The 22,925-nt window shown below is 41.8% G+C and overlaps 1 protein-coding gene across 1 annotated transcript in view; it reads left to right on the plus strand.

Moving 5' to 3' along the window:
• The window catches only part of LOC122559374 (bcl-2 homologous antagonist/killer-like), a 182,983-nt gene that overhangs the window by 155,248 nt on the left and 4,810 nt on the right, over nucleotides 1-22,925 (plus strand). The window contains exons 4-6 of the mRNA XM_087996907.1: nucleotides 16,321-16,459; nucleotides 20,727-20,870; nucleotides 22,151-22,331. Of these exons, the coding sequence (XP_087853033.1) occupies nucleotides 16,321-16,459; nucleotides 20,727-20,870; nucleotides 22,151-22,331 (464 nt within the window). The remainder of the gene's footprint in view (nucleotides 1-16,320; nucleotides 16,460-20,726; nucleotides 20,871-22,150; nucleotides 22,332-22,925) is intronic.

A 22,925-nucleotide genomic window follows, 5' to 3' on the forward strand; every position in this document is an offset into this window, starting at 1 on the left:
ATTATATGTCTGGAGGAAAAATAGATCCCTGTGATGGTGATGGCTCAAACAGGACTGTTGTCATATGCGGTACAGGGTAGGGATGCGCTGGTCTGGAGGAGACACGTGGACCAGCTGGTCACCACACCTCACCCATAATGGGTGATGTCCCTCAGAAATACTGAGCCGCTTCAGATGGGACCACTGGTCTCAACCAAGTCATGTGTCTTCAAGCTAGATTTGGCTATACCGAGGGAGGAGACAACAGCAGCATCTTGGCAACAACAGCCAATCACAAAGGGATGTATCTGCAGAACAACAGGAGCTCCCAGGAGTCTAGGAGACTGAACTAGGAAAGGTTCCTGAGATGAGGAGACAGTCTTCTAGGAATTGCCATCCCTCTGAGAGACAGTTTGTGTGGATGTGAATTGTTACCGTGGTTTTGAAATAAAGGGGAGAGGGTGTTATATAGGTTGTTGGGTGTGTGTTGCCCCTTTAAGAGAGTGGGTCAGGTGACAGTCTAAACCCGACTGTGGAGCTGAGAAACCTACAATAAAGTATTTCCTGTTCAAGTTTATCCTCCATCTACTTCAGTTCTATTTATGGTTCTTGTGAAGAACAAATGTAATGTGCCTGATGTACCTTTTAACTATGTAAATTGTTTGCTCACCTTCATTGAATGGGCAGCCAATCTGCACCACAGCCCACCACTGGGCAATGCTTTGATGCTAGCCTGCATAGTTTCCTGCTATCATACCAGCTGGTACCAGCAGGTCTGTCTCCTGGCAAGCCACCTGAGGGCTGGTAAAATTCTGCCCAATGTTTCAGGTGGATGACCTTTTATTTTACAAAGAGCTGTGTTTACTGTAATGTGCAATGATGTAATCTGGTTTAGATAGAGAATTAGCACATGTAATCCTTCGACTTGCAAAACCTGCTTGGTGCCGGGATTTGCTTAACATTTGTTTTTATTCTATTTGCATTGACCAGCTCACTAATTTTTCAACAAAACCAAATCTCTGGAACCGTGAAGGAAGTTCAAAGATTATACTTTGCAAGGTTTCTCCTTCATGGTTACACAGAGAGATTTGAGCAATTAACTTATCATTTCAAAAGCCATCAAAAACATCAATGGAAATAATTTATCTATATAATACAAACAGGTAACCCCATTAAAATGAAACCCTTTAAACTCATAGCATAGTGAGGAAATCTTCTGCAGTTCCCAAAGGGAATGCTATGTGAATGGGTTCCATTGTTACATGTGTAAATATTACTTGCTGAAGGTCGACTATGTTCTGTCATCAGTGGCAATGTCTGCAGAAATTTCTGTTTTACAAACTAAGCAGATATCTACAATCAAAGCATGTGGTTTATAACAAAAACAACCTGTATTTATGTATGGTATTTAATGTCATAAAACATCCCAATGCATATCAAAGCAGGTTTTGACACTGAATGAAATAAGAAGACATTAGGGTAGAGGAGCAAAAGCTTGATCAGAAATTATGTTTGAAGAATGGTCTTAAAGATCGAAAAAGAGGTAGGAGAGCAGAGAGGTTTTGAGTGAGACTTCCAGAGTTTAGGATCTGGGTAGGTGAAAGCATGGTTGCCATTGGTGGAACTGAGAAAGTCAGGGATGTTCAACAGGCCAGATCTTGGGGATAAGTAGTTGCAGGCTACCCAGAGGTGGACCACAAAGAGAAGCCATTGCAGGTGATTAAATAGATAAGAATAGAACCAAATGAGTTCAGGGCCACCTGGCTAGACAACGGTGGAGATCCATTGAAACAAAATGGTGTAGTCAACTGTGACAGCAACCAGAGGCAAGTTAAGAAGAACAAAAATAGGTAGTTTGACTTTGTTACAGTCTCACAGCATGTGAGTTGATAAGAGTCATTTTGGCTGAAACACGATTGAAGGGGTTCAACTATAGACTGATGGGAAAGATTGACAAAGGTTTGAGTGGCATCAACATGTTCCAAGACACTGGTGAGGAAAAGGAGGTTGGCAACTACCTGCTTCAAGAAGACAACCATTATCCCAGACCAAAGAAAACACGTGCGATGTACCTTAATGATTACCACCCAATGGCTCTGACTTCGAGAGGCTGTTAAGACACACATCAACTCTAGCCTCCAGGTCTGCCTCGATCCTCTGCAATTTGTCAACTGGCAAAACAGGTCCACAGCGGATGCCACTTCCCTGGCCCTGCACTTTTCCCTGGAACATCTGGGCAACAAGGAAACCTATGTCAGACTCCTATTCATCAGCTACAACTCTGCCTTCAACACCATAATCCCCTCCAGACTGATCTCAAAGCTCCGAGACCTAGGTCTTGGCTCCACCCTCTGCAACTGGATCCTCAGCTTCCTGACCCACAGACTGCAATCAGTGAAGATAGACAGCTGCAGCTCCTCCATGATAGCCCTCATCACTGGAGCCCCTCAAGGATGCATTCTCAGCCTTCACTGCACTCCCTGTACACCCACGACTGTGTTGCCAAATTCTGAACAAACATCATCTACAAGTTTGCTTCCGACACCACCATGGTAGATGGATATTGACGAACAACGAGTCAGAATACAGAAAGGAGATAGAGGGATTGGTGTCATGGTGCAGTGATTACAACTTTTCTTTCATTGTCAGAAAAACAAAAGAACTGATCATTGACTTCAGAAAGAAAGGAGGAGAACACTCTGCATCTGCATCAATGGAGCCGAGGTTGAGGAGTTTGAGAGCATCAATTCCCAGGAGTGTCGATAACCGACAACCTGTCCTGGACTTCCCACGTAGATGCGATGGTCAAGAAGACACAACAATGCCTCTTCCTCAGGCAGCTTAGGAATTTGGCATGTCCATAAAGATCCTCACCAACTTTTATAGATGCAAAATAGAAAGCATACTGTCCGGATACATAACAGCCTGGTATAGCAACTGCTTTGCCCAGGATTGTAAGAAACTACAGAAGGTTGTGCACATGGAAACCAACCTCCCATCCATTTACTTCATTTACAGAGAAACCTTGATTATCCGAACGAGATGGGCAGGCACTATTTTATTCGGATAATCAATTATTTGGTTAATTGACTCAATACCTTTCCTCTGGGGCTTGGAGTTTTCTGTTAAGTCCACTCCCCCATTCAGGAGACTAGGCAGCGGCACACCGCATGCGAGCCACCCTCACCACCCCCAAACCCATCCAATACCACCCCCCTTCCTCCCCCACCCCAACCCCATCCAACACCGCGCCCCTTCCCCCTACCCACGCCCACACCCATCCCCCTGCCTGCCCCCACTCCTGCTCCCCACCCCCTCTCAGGGGCAGCCGGACTGGACACCAACAACAAGACTGCTGCTGCTTTTTGGGGGGGGGGGGGGGGGGGGGGGGTGAGTCTCCAAATAGCATATACACACACAGCCCCACACACACACACACACACAGACAGCCCCCCCCCCCACACACAGCCACATATACACAAATACACAGTTACATATACACACACAGCCACAGCCACACACACACACACACACGGCCACACACACACACACAGCCACATATATATACACACACACACACACACACACACAGCCACACATACACACACACACACACAGCCACATATACACACACAGCCACAGCTCTCCACACACACACAGCCCCACACACAGCCACACACACACACACACGGACACACACACACAAACACACACACGGCCACACACACACACAGCCACACACACACACACACACACACACAGCCACACATACACTCACACACACACAGCCACAGCCCCACACACACACACACACACACACGGCCACACACACACAGCCACACACACACACACAGCCACACACACACACAGCCACACATACACACACAGCCACATATACACACACAGCCACAGCCACACACACACAGCCACACACACAACCCCACACACACACACAACCCCACACACGCACACACACACACACACACACAGCCGCACACACAGCTGCACACAGCCACACATACACACACAGCCACACACACACCCGGCCACACACACACACACACACAACGTTTTACTGAAACTTTTTGACAGGGTCCACCTTTGCCCTGTACAGGATAGTGTGAGAGAGATTATCTAGGGAAGGGGAGTTTAGGCTCCAGGCCTGTGTAAAACTCCAGGGAAAGGGTGGGGAGGGAGAGAGAGGGGATGAGAGGTCAGTCATTTGGAGACGGTGCCTGGGCCCCCACTGATGTCCAGGACTGTTCTCGGCAGCATTTCAGTAAGCCAAGTTCACTTTTAATCACTGTAATAAAAAGACGCGATCAGTGTTGGAAACAACCTTTGATGTAATGTTTCTATCGGGAGCTCGAGATCTCCTTCGCGTAATCCGATATTCAGATAATTGATAGTCGGATAATCGAGGTTCCTATGTACACATCTCATTGCTGTGGCAAGGCTGCCAACATCATCAAAGACCCCTCCCACCCTGGTACTGCTCTCCTACAACCTCTTCCGTCAGGCAGAAGATACAGAAGCTCGAACACACACGCACCAACAGGTTCAGGAACAGCTTCTTCTCTCCCATTATTAGACGGATGAATGGACTCTCTAACTTCAAATAATGTTGATCTTGCTTTGCGCACCTCCTGTGCAGTGTGATCCGTCTGCCTCACTCTGTCTCGGCACCCTATGATCTGTATGTCCTTAGTATGATCTGCCTGTAGTGCTCACAAACAAAGCTTTTCACTGTACTTAGGTACATGGACTACAATAAATCAAAGCTAATATAATATAGTTTGCAAGGCTGAATGGTTTGAGAATTTGTTTTGAGATGAGGGTAGTGACACCAGAGTTGAGAGAAGGTGACCAGTATCTGAAGGGAGGGAACCCTTCTTAGCAATGTCAACAATTATGGGAACCAGGAAGAGTGTTCAGCAGTCAGAAATTTTAATTGAATAGGGCCAAGGGCGCAGAGTGATGCAGTTTCATGGCTAGAACAATTTGAGAATGTTTGACCTGAAGTCTAGTGGAAAGGAAGCTAGGTACAGTTGAATGGGTGGACTTGAACTTATCAGTCAGATCCCCTTGTAATTCCTTTGTATTTGGGGATGGAGGAGAGAAAAGAGAGGGATTTAGGAAGGCCCTTTCCAGTCGAGAATAGAAGCTGTTATCTATATTCCAGGATAATTTTGAAATAGCCAGCAGTTTTGGCAGATGAAAGCATGATCTGATAGTACTTTGAGTGGTCCCATGAGATCTGATGGTGAATGGCTATGTTAGTTGTCTGTTATATCTAATAAAGTCTGAAACCTTGGACTGAAGGAAATAAAAATATAATCTGTACTGGAGGAGGAGCCAGGATGTGTGCAAATGAAGGAGACCAGAGGTTGTGATGGAATAAATTGCAGAGATATTGTGGTGAACCGAGAACTTAGCTAAACCTTACGTGAGATTTTGAAAGTGTTGTTGTCAGTGAATTGGGAGATTGTTTTCGCCAGGCCAGAGACTGAGAAACTAGAGTTTGATTTGGGAAGAGGGTTGTGGATGGAGAAGAATGAAAGGTGGTTACCACAAGTGCGAGTGAAGAAATAGGTTTAAGGAGGATGACAGAAAATGTAGTAGCAGGAATAGGCCATTCAGCCCATCGAGGCTGCTCCACCATTTAGTTAGATTGTGGCTGATCTGATAATCCTCAACCCCAATTAACTGTCTTTTCCCCATAACCTCTTGCTAAATAAAAACTTTTATATCTCTGCTTTGAATGACTTGACAATCCAGCCTTGACAGCCCTTTGTGGTAAATAATTCCACAAATTCACTACCCTTTGAGAGAAGAAATTCCTTCTTATCTCTGTCTTAAATTTATTCTGAGATTATACCTCTCGTCTTAGACTCTCTCACAAGGACAAACAAAGTTTTTACATCTGCCCTGTTGAGTCTCCTAAGAATTTTGTATGTTTCAATAAGGTCACCTCTCATTCTTCTATACTCCAATGAGTACAGGTCCAAACTACTCAACCTCCCCTCATAAGACCAGTCCCTCAAGCAAGTGAACCTTCTCTGAACTGTTTCCAATACCAATTTATCTTTCCTTGGACAAGGGGCCCAAAACTGTTCACAGAATTCCAGCTATGATCTGACGAGTGCTAAGTACAGGTTTAATAAAGCCTCCTTACTTGTATACTTCATTCCTTTTGAAATAAAGGTCAAAATTCAATTTTTCTTCCCTATCACTGAATCTGGATGCTAGCATTTTGTAATTCATGGATGAGGATACTCAAATCCCACTATTCTAGTCTTTCCTTATTTTAATAATATTCAGCTCCCCTATTTATTACTACCAAAGTACGTAACCTCACACTTTTCCAGTTGCTTAACCTACATCTCTCTGCAGACTCTATGTCAACCTCACCACTTGCTTTCCCATTTATTTTTGTATCACATGCAAACCTGCCTACAGTACATTCATTTTTCTGATCTAAGCCATTCGTATATATTGTAAGTACTGTAATTGTGAGCCCAGCACTGATTTCTGTGCCGTTCCACTATTTGCTAATTTTCCGATAACATGGGCTGTTTTCATATTAGTAGCCTGATCTGTGATACCTTATCAAATTCCTTCTGAAAATCTTATTATGTCCACTGATTTCCCCTTTTATCTATTTTGCTTGCAAAGACATGATTGATTGAATAGCCATCATCTGTGCTGTATGATTTTTAACTACTTTCCAGATATTTCAGACAATGGAAAACTAATTGGACTGCATGGAAGCTTTAACTTGATGGTGAAATGAGAGTTTTGTAATCTGACATTTTCAGGATTTTTCAATCATGCATTCCAGCTGAAACTTTGAAGGACCAATGCAGTCTCTTTGCAGCAGATCATCAAGTGCAAGCAGAGAGGGAAGAATGGAAGATGCGCCCCTTCTTCAGAACAGTAGCTGCCTTGTTTGGGTCAATTTTTAAAGGTCCAAATCTTTCAATTGTTGAGTGAGTTGGTGAATGGGCAGTCAGGTCAAGGGAGCTGAGTGGGAAGCTCATTGGCTCGGTGAAATGATTGAAAGATTGAATATGTTGCTTGGTTGAGTTACACTAGCTAATCATGGAGTTAATCCAGGTATTTAAGAGTGTAAAAATTTCTGAATAAGTATGCAGCTAAGTTCCATGTATCTGGCAAAGTCTGTCCCTCAGCTTATAGTTGAAAATATTCACTGAGAATCCTGGGCAGTACAAATCAGCCCATTAAAAAATTTAAACTTTGCAAACAACTTCTGCAGAGTCCTGGCACTCATTTACCAACTTGCATCTCATTTCTGAAAATTAGGAGACAGCAAGTTTGAGACCAATGTCTAATGGTGTTTGATGTCAGCAGGGTCAATGGTTTTTGCCTTTTAAGATAGTAATGAGAATACTATGCTTGTGTGAAAGCATTGGCAGTGAGGAACTATCAATCTACTGATGCAGGAATGATTGTGTTTTAAATTGGTTCGAGTGTGACTTTAATACACTTGACATAACTAATCTGTTTTGCAATGTTCTACTGGTGCTACTGTTCATTTTGCTACAGTTCAGTCTCTTGTACTAAGGCCCAGTTGTAGTGTTCTGGGATTGTTCTTGGAAGATTACTACCAGAGCGTCCACTATCTTAGTGGGTGGGTATGAATAGTGATTTGAAGGGAGCATGGAGAGAAAGATAGAGAGTGCACGATGAATTGATGCATTCACAATTGCTTAACAAATTGTATATTCTGGAATACATCAAGCGTGTTGCATTTCAAAAACTGAGTAATTCATCAGTTGTATGAAGCACCGCAGAAAGCTGAAATTCTGAGAACAAACAAATTCTTTATGCTAGAACCTGCTGATTTTTAATAAGCCTGCGTTGGTTGGTCATCCAACCATCTGTGCCTATGCTTGCATTGATACTCAAATAAACTCCAGATTTGAACATCTAGTTTTTTTTGTGTACGTGTTCATACTGTCTACTATTCTTAAAAGCTCTGAGCTTGTAGATCACAATATATAATGTATTACTCATAATCTTGAGGTGAAGCCTTGAATCTTTTGTTTTTCAATGTATTTGTATCGTGATATTTTTGAATGTATTTTCTTTTTCTTTGGCAACCTACCTGACACCTCCATGTATTATAATTTTAGTAGTAAAGTATAGGCATGTAACAAAGTCCTCTCTCTTTACATTTCTGCTTTCCTAATAGAAAGATCCTGCAGCCACTGATCAGTGACTCAAATTTTACTTTAATAACTCAATGCTTCACTCCTTGATGGGACCTCAATGAGGGAATGAGCTAAGAGTGGCTCAATGCTATGTTGATCCCTTCTCCATGATACTGACCATTCACATACTCGTATTCAGAATCATGTGAAATCATTGCATTTGTAACCCAACGTTTTCATCAGTTGCCTATCAAAACATTACATACCCTCAGAATAAGACTATAATGCAGACAAAAAGCAGGGCTCAAGTCTCGACAATGTTTATAGCGTGCCCAATTCCACCAATGCGTTGACATTGAAAATGCTACACTGGCTTTGCAGTATGTTTTCCTCCAAATTGGGACAGACAAATTACCCAAAACCAACATGTTTTTACTTTGTCATATAAGAGGCAACTATTTTTAAAAAGTACATTAATCTTGATTTCTTTCATGGTCAGGCTGGATGATTATTTTTAAGGAAAGCATCATTTAGAATCATTACAGCACTTTCCAGTTCTGGCAATGGCTTGGTTCTGAGGAAAGATGATTGGACCTGAAGTGTTAACTTTGCCTTCTCTCCACAGATGTTGTCAGACCTGCTGAGTTTTATGCTGCAGAATTTACTGTGGTCCAGCCATTTTCCGCCAATGGTCAGTCACTGGAATATAGGCCCAGATTATTTGATGGTCTGATCGCCATTGATCCGGTATCGAGTTGCACATGTGGACTCTACAGAATTTCTATTGAAACACACTCCAAAGGAATTGCATGGGAAATTGAATTTTCCTCTGCATTAATCCTCTACTCCTGGAGCCCTCCAAAAGTCTCACTTTTAAATTGGAGACTTTGAAGAGTTTTGATGAAATAGAGCAAAATGATTACTCAGGAGAAGGTAGACTGTTTAATACATAGTCTAACTCCTGAGTAACCGTTCAACAGGCCCCATACTTAGCTCACTCACCCAACTATACCTCTTCCAATTGCTTACATCCCCGAACACCTAGAGCCAACCTTACCTCCCCGATACTGACCCAACTCCTTTCCTCTGTTCCTGACTCAGGCCTTGCTGCTGGACCTGACACAACGATGGATTTAAGGATATAAACCTAATGACACTGAAGAAACTGTGATATATTTCCAAATCAGGATGGTGAATGGCTTGGAGAGGAACTTGCAGGTGGTGTGTTCCCATGCATCCAATTCCCTTGTCCTATTAAATGATAATAGTCATAGATTTGGAAGGCGCTGGATAAGGAGCCTTAGTGATTTTCTGTAGTGCATCTTATATATGGTACACGTTTGTAGATGTGGTGTCAGCCAGGTGGCCTGCTGTGCCCTGAATGATGTCAAGCTGCTCGAGTATTAGAGCGGCACTCCTTACTGGGGAATATTCCATCACACTGCTGACTTGTGCCTTGTAGATGCTGGACAAGCTTTGGCGAGTCAGGTGGTGAATTATGCACTGCAGGATTCCTAGCTTTTGACTTGCTTTTGCAGCCACTGTGTTATATGGCTAGTCCAATTCAGTTTCTGATCAATGGTAACCCCCTAGAATGTTAATAGAGATGGTAATGCCACTGAATGTCAAGGAGTGATGGTTAAATTCTCTCTTGTTGGTCATGATGATTGCCTGGCACTTGTGTGCCACAAATGTTACTTGCCACATTTCAGCTCAAGCTGGAATTGTCCAGGTTTTGCTGCATTTGTTCATGGACTGCTTCATTATTTGATGAGTTGCGAATGATGCCAAACATTGTGCAATCATCAGTGAACATTCCCACTTCTGATCTTATGATAGAGGGAAAGAGTTGATGAAACAGGTTAGTCTTTGGACACTACCCTGACAAATTCCTGAAGTGTTTTCTAGAGCTGAGATGAATGGCCTTCAACAAGCACAACCATCTTTCTTTGTGCCAGGTATGACTCCAACCAGTGGACAGTTTTCTTCCTAATTTCCGTTGACTCTAGTTTTGCTAGGTCACATATAGCTTTGATGTCAAGGGCAATCTTTCACCTCACCTCTTGAATTTAGTGCTTTTATCAATGTTTGAAGTAAGGCTGTAATGAGGTCAGGAACTGTGGCCTGGATGGAACCAAAACTGGGCATCAGTGAGCAAGTTATGGCTGAGCAAGTGTTGCTTGATGGCTGTGTTGATGACATCTCCCATTTATTTCCTGATGATTGAGAGCAGGCTGACGGGGTGATAATTTGCCGGGTTGGATTTGTTCTGCTTTTTGTATATAGGACATACCCAGGCAATTTTTCACCTTGCCGGGCAGATGCCAATGTTGTAGCTGTAGTGGAACAGCTTGGCTAGGAATGAGGCATGTTGTGGAACACTTGTCTTCAGTACTATTGCTGGAATTTTGCCAGTCCCTATAGTCTTTGCTGTACTCTCCTGCACTCTTCGTTGAGTTAGGGTTGATCTCCTGCCTTGATGGCTATGCTAGAATGGGACATGCCAGGCCTGAGGTTGCAGATTGTGTTGGAGTACGATTCTGTTGCTGCTTCTTATAGCCCACAGCACTCATTGATGCTCAGTCTTGAGTTGTTAGATCTGTGAATGCTATCCCATTTAGCACAGCAGTAGTGACACACAACGTGATATAAAGTATTCTCAATGTGAAGGTGGGATTTTGTCTTCACAAGGACTGTGTGGTGGACTTACTTACTGATACTGTCATGGACGGTGCATCTGCAGCAGACAGATTGATAAGGATGAGGTCAGGTATATATTGCCGTCTTGATTGATCCCTCATCACCTGTCACTGACCCAGTCTAGTAAGACTGTCCTTGTGGACCTGACCAGCTCAATCAGTAGTTGCTGCTGAGCCGCTCTTGGTGGTAGATATTGAATTCCCCCAGCCCAGAGTACATTCTGTCCACTTGCCATCATCTGTGCTTCCTCCAAATGTTGTTCAACATGGATGAGCATGGATTCATTTTGAGACCATGATTATTTATCTTTATATTCTTCTCATTTTTGATTTGGAGCTGAAAGTTGTGGTTGAGAATTGTACTTGGAACAATAACTTGTTTTTAAAAAAGGAGAGAACAAAAGACTGACATTTTCTGGTGGGAACTTGCTTGAAAAGTATTTCTCTCAGGTTAAGTCCTTCTTTAAGAACACTATAGATGGAACTGACTTTGAGATGTCATTCTGCTCAGGGACAGGTAGATGGTTAGATCTTGAATTGATCAATCAAGGGAGGACCAATACTAGTCAAGTGACTGTGGTGCATGTTGAAAACGAATGAGAGACCAAGAGGTAAACTGGTTTGGACTGGGTTTTTGGGCAAGAGGCATTGTTATTTTGGAAGCTGCAGGACTTAATTTTATTTTGCTCTCTCTCTTGTTACTCTTCAGTTATCGATGAGCTGAAAGTGCTGAAAAAAAGAACCCCAGTCTGTAAGAAATAAGAAAAAGTTTCTGGAAGACTGCAGATGCTGTTTGTATTGGCCAATGACTTTGGAATTTGAGCAAGATATAATCCTGCATGCCTGTAATATAAGCCATCGAATTTCATTCATCATTGAAACAGTTATCTAACTGGCAACTCATGATTGCTTTATTTTTAAAAATTCATCTTGTCTTGTGTGTCTGTCTATCAGTGAGAGAGTAGGGGTTGATGATCAAGAAGATTGGGCTTAGATCATAACCACTAGGCATTCTAATAAATGTCTATCTATATTCTGCTAAAGTTACATTATTAATAATAAATTATTAATCTTTGCTTGAATTATAAACTTGGTTTATAAACTTGGTCCAAGATGGGCTATTTGTAAATTCTGGTTATGAACAACTGAACAACTTTGAGGGTCATCAGATATTTTAATGTCATAACTTTGCATATCTAGTTTGACTTAGTCATGCTGGCTGTCTCTGTGTCGTAATGTGCATCACCTCAGGTGGGAGGTGGTGTGATACATGGTCTGCAGCAGGAGGTTTCCTTGCCCAATTTGACCTGATGCCGTGAGAATTCACGAGTCCACAATCAATAGTGAGGACTCCCAATGCAACATGTTGTTGTTTCCAGTGAATATGTGAGTGTTATGTGGTCCTTATGGTATCATTGTTTATTTTGAGACTTTCTAGCGATTGTTACTGAATGGCTTTCAGAGGGCAGCTAAGAGTCAATATGTTCAGACCAGTTAAGAATGGCAGTTTCCTTCCCTAAAGGTTACTAGTGAACCAGATGGGTTTCCTGACAATGGCTTCAATAAATCCTAGATTTTTATTGAATTCAAGTTCCACCATCTGTGTGGGATTTGAACCTTGGTCCTCAAAACATTATCTGGGTCTCTGCATTTAAGTGTAGTGATAATACTACTACACCAATGCCTCTCCATAATTTTTAAATAGGGGCATAGTGTAGAAGAGCAAGGAGGTTTTGCTGAACATATGTATTGCACTTAATAGACTTTGGCTGGAGTATTGTGTACAATACTGGTTGCTACATTATTAGATTAGATTCCCTACAGTGTGGAAACAGGCCCTTCGGCCTAACAAGTCCACACCGACCCTCCAAAGAGTAACCCACCTAGACCCATTCCTTTATTCCATATAATGCACCTATCACTATGGGCAATTCAGCTGATCCACACATCTTTGGATTGTGGGAGGAAACCGGGACACCCGGAGGAAACTCACGCAGACATGGGGAGAATGTGCAAACTCCACGCAGACAGTCGTGAGGCTGGATTTGAACCCAGGTCCCTGGCACTACGAGGCAGCAGTGCTAACCACTGAGCCACCATTGCAGAAGAGAATAATAGAGATGATTCCAGGTAATTAGAGAAACTTCAGTTATGAGGATGGATTGGAGGGGTTGGGCCTATTCCCTTTGTATATCTGGTTAAAAGGACTTCTGATAAAAGTTTTCAAAATCCTGAGAGGTCTGAGTAGGGCAATAGGGAGAACCCATTCCTATTCATAAGAGGCCACAAATTTTAAAGTGATTTTCAAACATAGCAAATGTGATCAAAGTAAAAAATTATTCTCACAATGAGCGGTTCAAGTCTGAAATGCACTTCCTCAAAATATAGTGGAAGTAAAGTCAGTTACACTATTTCTGAGGGCTTTGGATGATAGCTCAAATTTCAGTAATGTTCAACTTGGAAATGCAGGCGAGTGACACTATGCCATAATGTTTGTTTGACAGTCTGTAGAGGCATGATGGGCTGAGTGGACTCCTTCTGTGCCATAAAACATCCATCATTCCGTGATTGAATAGCAGTACCATTGGCTATTGTTGGAAGAACCATCACCCGAAAGTCAGCATTCAGCACAAAGATCAGTGATGACAGAAACTAGTTTGCAAGGTGCTTGTTGCGGTGGAGTCATTTGTTGGGGACGTGACAGCAAATGCAAGTGCATGGTTCTTGTTGGCTACCCCTTGCTGATACCGGGTCCCTCCATTAGACACTGAGTAACTCTGAACAAGGGATCTCCCGCAGAGCTGATAAGCAGCTCCATGAGGGTTGGTTTCCCTAATTCCGCACTTGACAGTGGAATTGTCAGGTTTTCCAAAGACTTTTCTGCCAGGAACTAGACCAAGCTGGAGCTGGGAAACCGGAATGGTCCCCACCTCTGACCTCCCACCTGATTAAGTACAGCTCAATCCCAGCTGGCCACCAAACTCAGTGCAGGGATAGTAACGAATTTTCTCTGTTGGGTAGGAGCTTCATAAAAAGAAATGAAAGTTTGTGAAGAAAAGATCAGAAAACTGGCAGTTAGTATAATAATCGGGGCTGTTTTACCTATCATTTAAACATAAAATGTGTGTTCATTTGACTTTGCATCTGTTACCGTTGCTCTTGCCTAGAGGGAAGAGGTTTGTTATGTAAATTCCAGTAGGCCTTGTTCTGTTTATATTCTACTGAACAGTTTAACATTGTCTGCTGTGTCACTGAGACATGTTGCAATAAATCATAGAACCTGTGGAAGCAGGCCATTTGACCCACTGAGTCCACACCGAACCGCCAAAGAATGTCTCACCCACAGCCACCCCCCTACTCTATGCCTGTGACCAGTGGTGTGCCACAAAGATTGCTGCTAGGTCCATTTATTTAAATGACTTGAATGTGATCAGAGGAGATATGGTTAGTAAGTTTGCAGATTGGAGGTGTAGTGGACAGCAAAGAAGGTCAGCTCAGATTACAATGGGATCTTGATCAGAGGGCCAATGGGCTGAGGAGTGGCAGATGGAGTTTAATTTAGATAAATGTGAGGTGCTGCATTTTGAAAAGGCAAATCAGGGCAGGACTTAAACATTTAATGGTAAGGTCCTGGGGAGTGTTGCTGAACAAAGAGACCTTGGAGTGCAGGTTCCTAGTTCCTTGAAAGCGGAGTCGCAGGTATTATGATCCTGGACTATACAAATAAATTTATGTTATGATCTTGCTTTGGACCAGTACCTTTATTGACTAAGTGGGATCCCAGTCTCTTACTAAGAGAATAAAGACACAAGTTTCCATCTTTTGAACGAGGCAGCTATAAACTTGCTTGTACAAAATTAGAGCATCACTGCAATTTACAAAATATATATAAAATTATATTCTAACATCCATGAATAACATTTTCCTTTTATTTGTGGGCATTCAAGCTCGACCAGCATCTAATGCCAGTCCCGAGTTGCTCTTGAGAAGGTGAGCTATCTTCTTGAACCAGCGCAGTCCATTTGCTGTCGGTATACTTTCAATGTTGCTAAGGAGGGAATTCCAGAATTTTGACCCAGTGACAGTGAAGGAACAATGATACATTTCCAAGTCAAGATGATGAGTGGCTTTGATAGGAACTTGAAGGTGGTGTTCCCATGTATCTACTGTCCTTTTCTTTTAAATGGTGGTGGGCATGTTTTTGGAAGGTGTTGTCTAACAATGTTTGGCAAATTTCTACTGTGCATCTTGTAGATCATACGCCTGACTGCTCAGGAATGTCAGTAGTGGAGTGACCTTTCTTCTGATAGTCAAAAGCCATTTATCACTCTTAGACCAGGTGATGCCAACCTCTTGTATGGTGATTTGTCTGTATCATTGTCAGACAGTGGAGTAGACCATTCAGCCTGGAGCCTCTACTGGGGAAAAGAAGTCACACACTAGCAATTTTCTCAGAGGAAAAGAAATCTCATCTGCAACTTAAATGTTCATCTATTTTAAACTGTGTCTCTGGCCCTAGTCATGTAGGGCAAAAGATCCTCTCAGCGCCCACCAAATCAAGTTTTTATTTGGAACCATAATGACCTGGATTTCACCTGTTCTTGAGAAACAAGCAGTACTGGTTTTTCATTGCATGTACAATTTCACCGTCTTTATGTGGGCTTTTGAAGTGTCACTTACCAGAAAGTCAAAAAAAAACCTTCTACAGGGAATCTGGGATCATTGTGAACAGGGAAAGTGTCAAATTGAAGAATACACCTGGGAGGCAACAATGAAATGTTTCTGGGCCTGGGGTGGTGAGCAAAGAGCTGTGTTAGGATGGCTCTCTGTCACATTCCCGATGCCAGGGAACTTTCCCAGCAGGAAGAAGAATTGATTGCTTGTTGAATAGTGATGGGTGTGGATGTTTCTTCTCCTTGAGGTTCATAAACTTTCTTTGGACTTTGGAGACACACCAACCTTTATATCATCGCCCACCCTGTGCCTGTCCCACAGTGGGTGTTTATCGATGCCAAATAGTGCAATCCTCAATTAAGTTATGTAAGTGCAGCTGCATCTTGATGTTTTCAGTATCAACCATCAATCAGATTTTTGGATTTAAGGTTTTTAACCTGCCTGAAAAAAATTAAAAATCGACATATGGTAATCTTCTAAAATATGTACTTGCTTCATTTACCCATTTCCTGAATTAACTTGAGCACCCATCATTAGGTCCAACTTACTTAGTTCACTAAGAATAGCTAATGAGATAATACTAAATGATAATATGGATTTGGTTGTTCCAGTAATATGTAAAGTTTTCAGTGCTCAGTCTTATCTTCTAGGTCTAGAAGATATTCCTCAGTACATTAAAGGCAGGGTGACACATAAAATAATTTTAGGTTTTAGTTGTGCACTAAAATACTTGTCCATTATTTAATGTTCCCACCTGAATTGTTCCGTTTTTGCTTGTTTTATTTTCCACACAGAGCAGGGCAAAGTGAATGAAGCAGAAAATCTCTTACAGAGCACTGTATACTACCAAAGTCAGAGTGAGATGGAAGAGAGTACAGAAAATGGAATGATTGTGCCTGATCTGCCAGAAACCACAAACCAGACAAGTCCCAGGTATGTGATATGTGATTCTGTGCTTAAATACAAAAGTACTTTAGTTTCTTATGTACAGAGAGATGGGTCTAGTTGTTAAGAAATACTGTAATTATTAGTATTTCAAATCTATATTCATTCTATTTCCATGAACAACAATCATTTTGTATTCCTAGCTAAGAAGTTAGAACGATAGCCAAAATGAATACAATATAGACATGACAAAATTGTTTAATAAATGGCAATAATAATTGTTTAATAATTATTCTTCTGAAGATGCCACTCCAATTTTGAATGAAAAGAACAAATATAAAAGTAAAATAAAATAAAGGACTGCAGATGCTGGAAATCTGAAATAAAAACCAATGAAAACTCAGCAGGCTTGGCAGCATCTGTGGAGACTGCACAGAATTAATGTTTTGAGTCCTCTTTCAGAAGGGTTACTGGACTTGACATGTTAATTCTGCATTGTTGCCACAGATGCTGCCAGACCTGCTAAATATAAAAGTCATATCTAAGTGGAAAATTAATTGGTTGTGCTGAGTTCTGGTCAGCTCAGGCACAGCTGAGATGAAGGATCTGTAATCCAGCAACAAATTATCCCCAGATTATCCTTCAGCAAAATCCAGTTCACCAGGTTGCAAAAACCTGTTTCTGGTAACCTTCCGTAAACATTTAAAATGTTTACAATGAATATATTGCACACAACCCTAAGTTCTAATGTGTAATTCAAGTTTCAGGCACAGGCAATTAAATGTCAAACTGTGCAAATCAGGGAAATTGACTGACTTGAAGGGTTTGATAATTAAGTTTGGATTCAAGGAGGGAGCTAAAGAAGGGAGCAGTTTTGAGGGCTGTTGTGGCACAATGATAGTGTCCCTACTTCTCGACCAGTAGGCTCCAGTTCAAATTCCATCTCCTCCAGAAATGTGTAATAGCAGCTCTGAACAGGTTGATTGAAAAATAAAAATGGGGCTGTTTTGAGATTGGTAGACACAAAAGTATGGGTGTCCTGAACTTCCTGCACTTTTTAACTGTAGGACACCTTTCAACATTTTTTAATGTAGGGTTTGTGTCCATAGAACATAGAAAAGTACAGCACAGAACAGGCCCTTCAGCCCACAATGTTGTGCCAAGGATTAATCCTAATCTAAAAGAAAATAACCTAACCTACACACCCATCAGTTCAGTGCTGTCCATGTGCATGTCCAGCAGGCACTTAAATATCCCTAATGACTCTGCTTCCACCACTACCGCTGGTAATGCATTCCATGCATTCACAATTCTCATGTAAAGAACCTACCTCTGACATCTCCTCTATACCTTCCTCCTAACACCTTAAAACTATGACCCCTCATGGCAGTCAATCCTGCCCTGGGGAAAGATCTCTGGCTATTGACTCTATTCATGCCTCTCATTACCCTGTGTACCTTGATCAGGTCACCTCTCTTCCTCCTTCTCTCCAGAGAGAAAGGTTCGGGGTTAGTCAATCTCTCTTCATAAGACAAGCTTTCCATCCCAGGCAGCATCCTGGTTAACCTTCTTTGCACCCTCTCCAAAGCCTCTGTATTTTTCCTATAATAGGGCGACCAGAACTGGACACAATATTCCAAGTGTGGTCTCACCAGCGTCTTGTAGAGCTGCAGCAAAACCTCACGGCTCTTAAGCTCATTCCCCCCTGTTAATGAAAGCCAAAACACCATTTGCATTCTTAACAACCCTATCCACTTGGGTGGCAATTTTGAGGGATCTGCGCACTTGAATACCAAGATCCCGCTGTTCCTCCACACTGCCAAGAATCCTGTCTTTAATCCTATATTCAGCATTCAAGTTCGACCTTCCAAAATGCATCACTTCACATTTATCCAGGTTGAACTCCATCTGCCATTTCTCAGCCCAGTTCTGCATCCTGTCAATGTCGCAACAGCCCTCAATACTATCAACAGCACCTCCAACTTTTGTATCATCGGTGAATTTACTAACCCACCCCTCAACCTCCTCATCCAAGTCATTTATTAAAACTACAAACAGCAGAGGCCAAAGAACAGAGCCCTGCAGGACACCACTCACCACTGTCTTCCAGGCAGAATTCTTTCCATCTACAACCACTCTCTGCCTTCTGTCAGCCAACCAATTCTGAATCCAGACAGCCAAATCTCCCTGTATCCCATACTTTCTGACTTCATGAATGAGTCTACCATGGGGAACCTTATCAAATGCCTTGCTGAAGTCCATATACACCACGTCCACTGCTCGACCTTCGTCTATCTGTCTCGTCGCCTCCTCAAGGAACTCAATAAGATTTGTGAGGCATGACCTTCCCCTCACAAAGCCATGTTGACTGCTTTTAATCACACTATGCTTTTCCAAATAGTCATAAATCCTACCCCTCAGAATTATTTCCAGAACCTTGCTGACCACAGACATAAGACTGACTGGTTTGTAATTGCCAGGGATTTCCCTATTACCCTTCTTGAAAAGCAGAACAACATTCACCTCCCTCCAATCTGCTGGTACGACTCCTGTGGAGAGTGAGGAGGCAAAGATCTTCACCAGCGGCTTAGCAACCTCCTTTCCCGCTTCCGGGAGCAGCCTCGGATAAATCTGGTCTGGCCCTGGGGACTTACCAATCTTAATGTTTGTCAAAATTTCCAGCACATCAACATCGATCTTGATCCGTTCAAGCCTGTTTCCCAGCTACTCAAAAGTTCTCATTCACAACTAGGTTTCTTTCCTTAGTGAAAACCGAAGCCCTATCTGCTCAGACACCACGCACAAGTTCCCTATGCGATCCCTGACTGGCCCTACCTTCTCCCTGATCATTCTCTTATTCCTCACGTATGAGTAAAATGCCTTTTGGTTCTCCCTAATCCTTCCCGCGAAGCCTTTTTCCTGCACCCTCCTGGCTCTCCTCATTCCATTTCTGAGCTCCTTTCTAGCAAGCCTGTAATCCTCTAAAGCTGTGCTAGATCCTTGCTACCTCCACCTTATGTAAGCTGCCTTCTTCCTTTTGACGAGAAGCTCTGTTCTCGTCATCCAAGGCTCTTTAATCTTACCCCTTCTTGCCTGTCTCAGAGGAACAAATTTATGCATCACTCGCAACAACTGCTCCTTAAACATTTTGTACATGTCCAATGTGCCCTTTCTGTGGAACAATTGCTCCCAATCTATACTTCCCAACTCCCGTCTGATAGCGTCCATAGTCAGCTTTATTGACAGGCTGGCTGCTTGTTAGCTGGAGATACTGTGGCATAAGGGTGCAACTGAGTGTGAGCAGGCAGGCCCAGTTCAGAGTAGGAGGGATAATGGGGAAGAAGGTAGGTATTCTCACACAAGAGGTTAGATGGTTGCTAAGCTCAGTGTGAGGATGGCAGTGGCCATTGGTGGTGATGGATGAGGAGGTCCAATTGCAGACTGGAGCACAGGTTGTGATGGGCGGTTTACTGATAAGCTCCTCGCAGCCTAGAGGAATCATTCTATCTCCTCTTGGTCTGCAACCAAGGCTGACATAGGAACTTCAGCCCTTCTTGCTCCTTACACCTGCCAGGTACCCTGACTCCCAGGGAAACAGGCCAACTATATTTAAGAACAAAATTACTGCAGAAATGAATGTTGCCTTTTGATGTACTTAATGACTAACAACACTGTTCCTCCCCCCCCCCCCCCCCACCCCCCCACTACCTATCCCTGATCCCACCTGTTAAAACTGTTTGTCATTGAAGTCATTTGGATTTCTGAGTCAAATGTTTAGCTGTTTACCCTCCTTTGGAACAATGCTTTGGTAGTTAAAGTTGCCCCAACAATATCACCACCTTTGTGTCTGTTTTAACATTTTAAAAAATATTTTGTGATCTCAATTCCAACGTTGACTGTACAAGCATCTAAAAGGCATTGACATTTAGAACATGACACAAACTTCATTGATTTGGATGTAAAAATTATAGATAACAACTAATGATTAATGTCTGAGGTTGAAATCCTTTTTTTGCCTGTGAATTACTGTGGGACTTGAGGTGGGTGCCATTTTCAGGTAAACTGTTCTGTTCTGTTAGTTATTCCTACGTTACTAAGGAGTAAATTGCCAGCAGGGACAAACATTCTGAGTTGTTTGAAGTCTACCTGTGGTGGTGGACCAATAGCCACAGAAGGACAGTAAATCGCAGAAGAAAAATGGAGGAAGCTAAATCGAGTTAGATAGATTTGTCAGATGAATTTTGCTTCTGATCATGAGAATGTAAAGTTTCTTATTTTAGTTAACATAGTATAACATTTAATATTACCTTCATAGTTCCAGTATGGAAATAGGACGTCAGTTGGCAATCATTGGAGATGAACTTAATCATCAAAAGAACAGAGAATTTCAAGGTGTGCAGGCACACCTTTTTCTCCCATCTGAAAATGGATATGAGCCCTTCTGTAGAGTTGCTGAAAGGTAAGTTTCCAACTATGTTGTCCAGATTTGCCGTATAAATCTAATAAGTAGCAGTGGTTTATCTGAACTCTATTTGTTACAAGTTCTGGTATCCAGGTCACCAGCAGAATAGTCCCAATACTAACTTCACTAAGTGACTGTTTCTGTGCTGTCCATCTCTGTGACTCTACTGCCAAGTAGAGCTTATTGTGATACAATTATTTCAACTCCTGTACTACATTCACTAATTTAAGCAGAAACTTCAATTTCCAGGTTTTGTTGTGGTTGGGTAGAATTATCAAATAAATATTCTGGCAATGACATCAGAATTCTGAGAAGCAGCCTGTGGTAAAGGTTTCTGTGAAAATTAGAACCAGATAAAGGCCAGAATCCTGATTTGGGCTGTGATCTTGCGTAAAGAAACACAAAGTTCTCAGAGATCAGTTTGCAGCAGGTGCCAGTTGATATGGAGGTTTAGAGCTGTATGAGTACGCCAGGCATCAGAGGAGTGAATGTTTTTTAAACTGTATTATGAGAAGTTAGAGTGGTTGGATGAAGGGACCTCTGGGCAAGTTATGTCATCAGAACTGTTGTGGATACAGTGAAGGAACTTCAGCAGGGATGTGCCTTTTTAGTGATAATTGTTTTCATAGAACTCTGATGGAGTGAAGCTGTTGTCAGGGGCTACTAAATGATCAAATCTTGTGTACGAACAGTAACACAAAGAACGATAGAATTATGAGTTACTTTAGGATGGCACATAGGATCATGTGTCCTAACAGGGCTTCCTGACAAATCGTGATATTTTTTCTCTCTGGATCCAGCTATCTAATGTATTATTCATGGTTTCTATTGAATGTATTTTGTTTTGTCAGTTCATGTTTAATTTATTTTGGTTTCTATTTGAGTTTAACATTAAAAAACTTTCAAAAGTTAAATCTTGTTTGGTGATTTGTTTTGCATAGGTTGGTTCTTTCAAGTTCTTGGTTTGCACAGGAATGGTAACATTTATCTAGTCTTTTGTTTGAGAACTGACTGCAGAGAAGGTGATCAATTGAACCTTTAGCTATCCTCTCAGAACAAATAAGGAACGGGGAGACTGAGGGAAAGAATAAAAGTATCTGGTCAATGAAAGGAAGAAACATGAAAGATTAAAGTAAACTTTGAAAATATTTTTAAAATGAATATTGTGTTAGTTTATAACTAGGAGATGTAAAAAAAATTGAAAAAAAATTATGTAATGCTAACTAATCAAATGTAAGTGTTTTTGTGTTAAAAGTGTATCAATTCCTACAACACAGGTTATATGACAATGGAATCAACTGGACCCAAACAATTGCTCTGCTGAGTCTCAGCTACAAAATGGTGACTTATGTCTATCGGAGAGCAGTTATGGGGTGTTTTGGCAAAGCGACAAAATCTGTTGCAAAGATTATTGCAAAGAACCAAGTTGCTCAATGGATTATTGAACAAGGTGGCTGGGTAAGTATATATGTGGTGTGATGGGAATGTGTTGATCTGAGTGGATTTATGTCACGTTCAAAATGTTTCAACTCATTGCCCTTCATCTTTATCAGCTACTTTATTCTAAGTCGAGAAATTCAGAATTAAACAAAGCCAGAAGACAGTGTGTTAGAAAATTACGCAGGAAATATTAATTTTAGTTGAATTTGTAAGGTGTGGATTTGAAGAAATCCTGCCAAACACAAATGTTTCATTTGCATTGCTGAAAGTGTAGTGATCTCACATATTAGAATATTTGTATTCATATTTATAATTTGTAGAAGGGGGATTTGCATTTGAAAGGGAAGCAGCAGAATTGGAAAAGCTACATGATTTAAACTCGAAGAGTAAAGGAGTCTCTGTTTGACTACACATTCAAACAATTTCCATTATTGCTTTTCTTCTCAGAATCTATTATTTTACTCACCTTCACATTAAACTTTATGCGCTATCTGGCAAGTCATTTTTAAAAACATCTTTCTCTGTGACCTGTACCCAGCTTATCCATTATGGTTAAGGGCAAGCAACATAAAGTCTACCCCATTTTCTCTAGAGTGTGGGAGGCTGAGGGGT

The sequence above is a fragment of the Chiloscyllium plagiosum genome, unplaced genomic scaffold, assembly GCF_037043375.1.
Source record: "Chiloscyllium plagiosum isolate Xiang-an unplaced genomic scaffold, Cpla_swu_hap1 HiC_scaffold_19, whole genome shotgun sequence".
NCBI classification, from domain to species: domain Eukaryota; kingdom Metazoa; phylum Chordata; class Chondrichthyes; order Orectolobiformes; family Hemiscylliidae; genus Chiloscyllium; species Chiloscyllium plagiosum.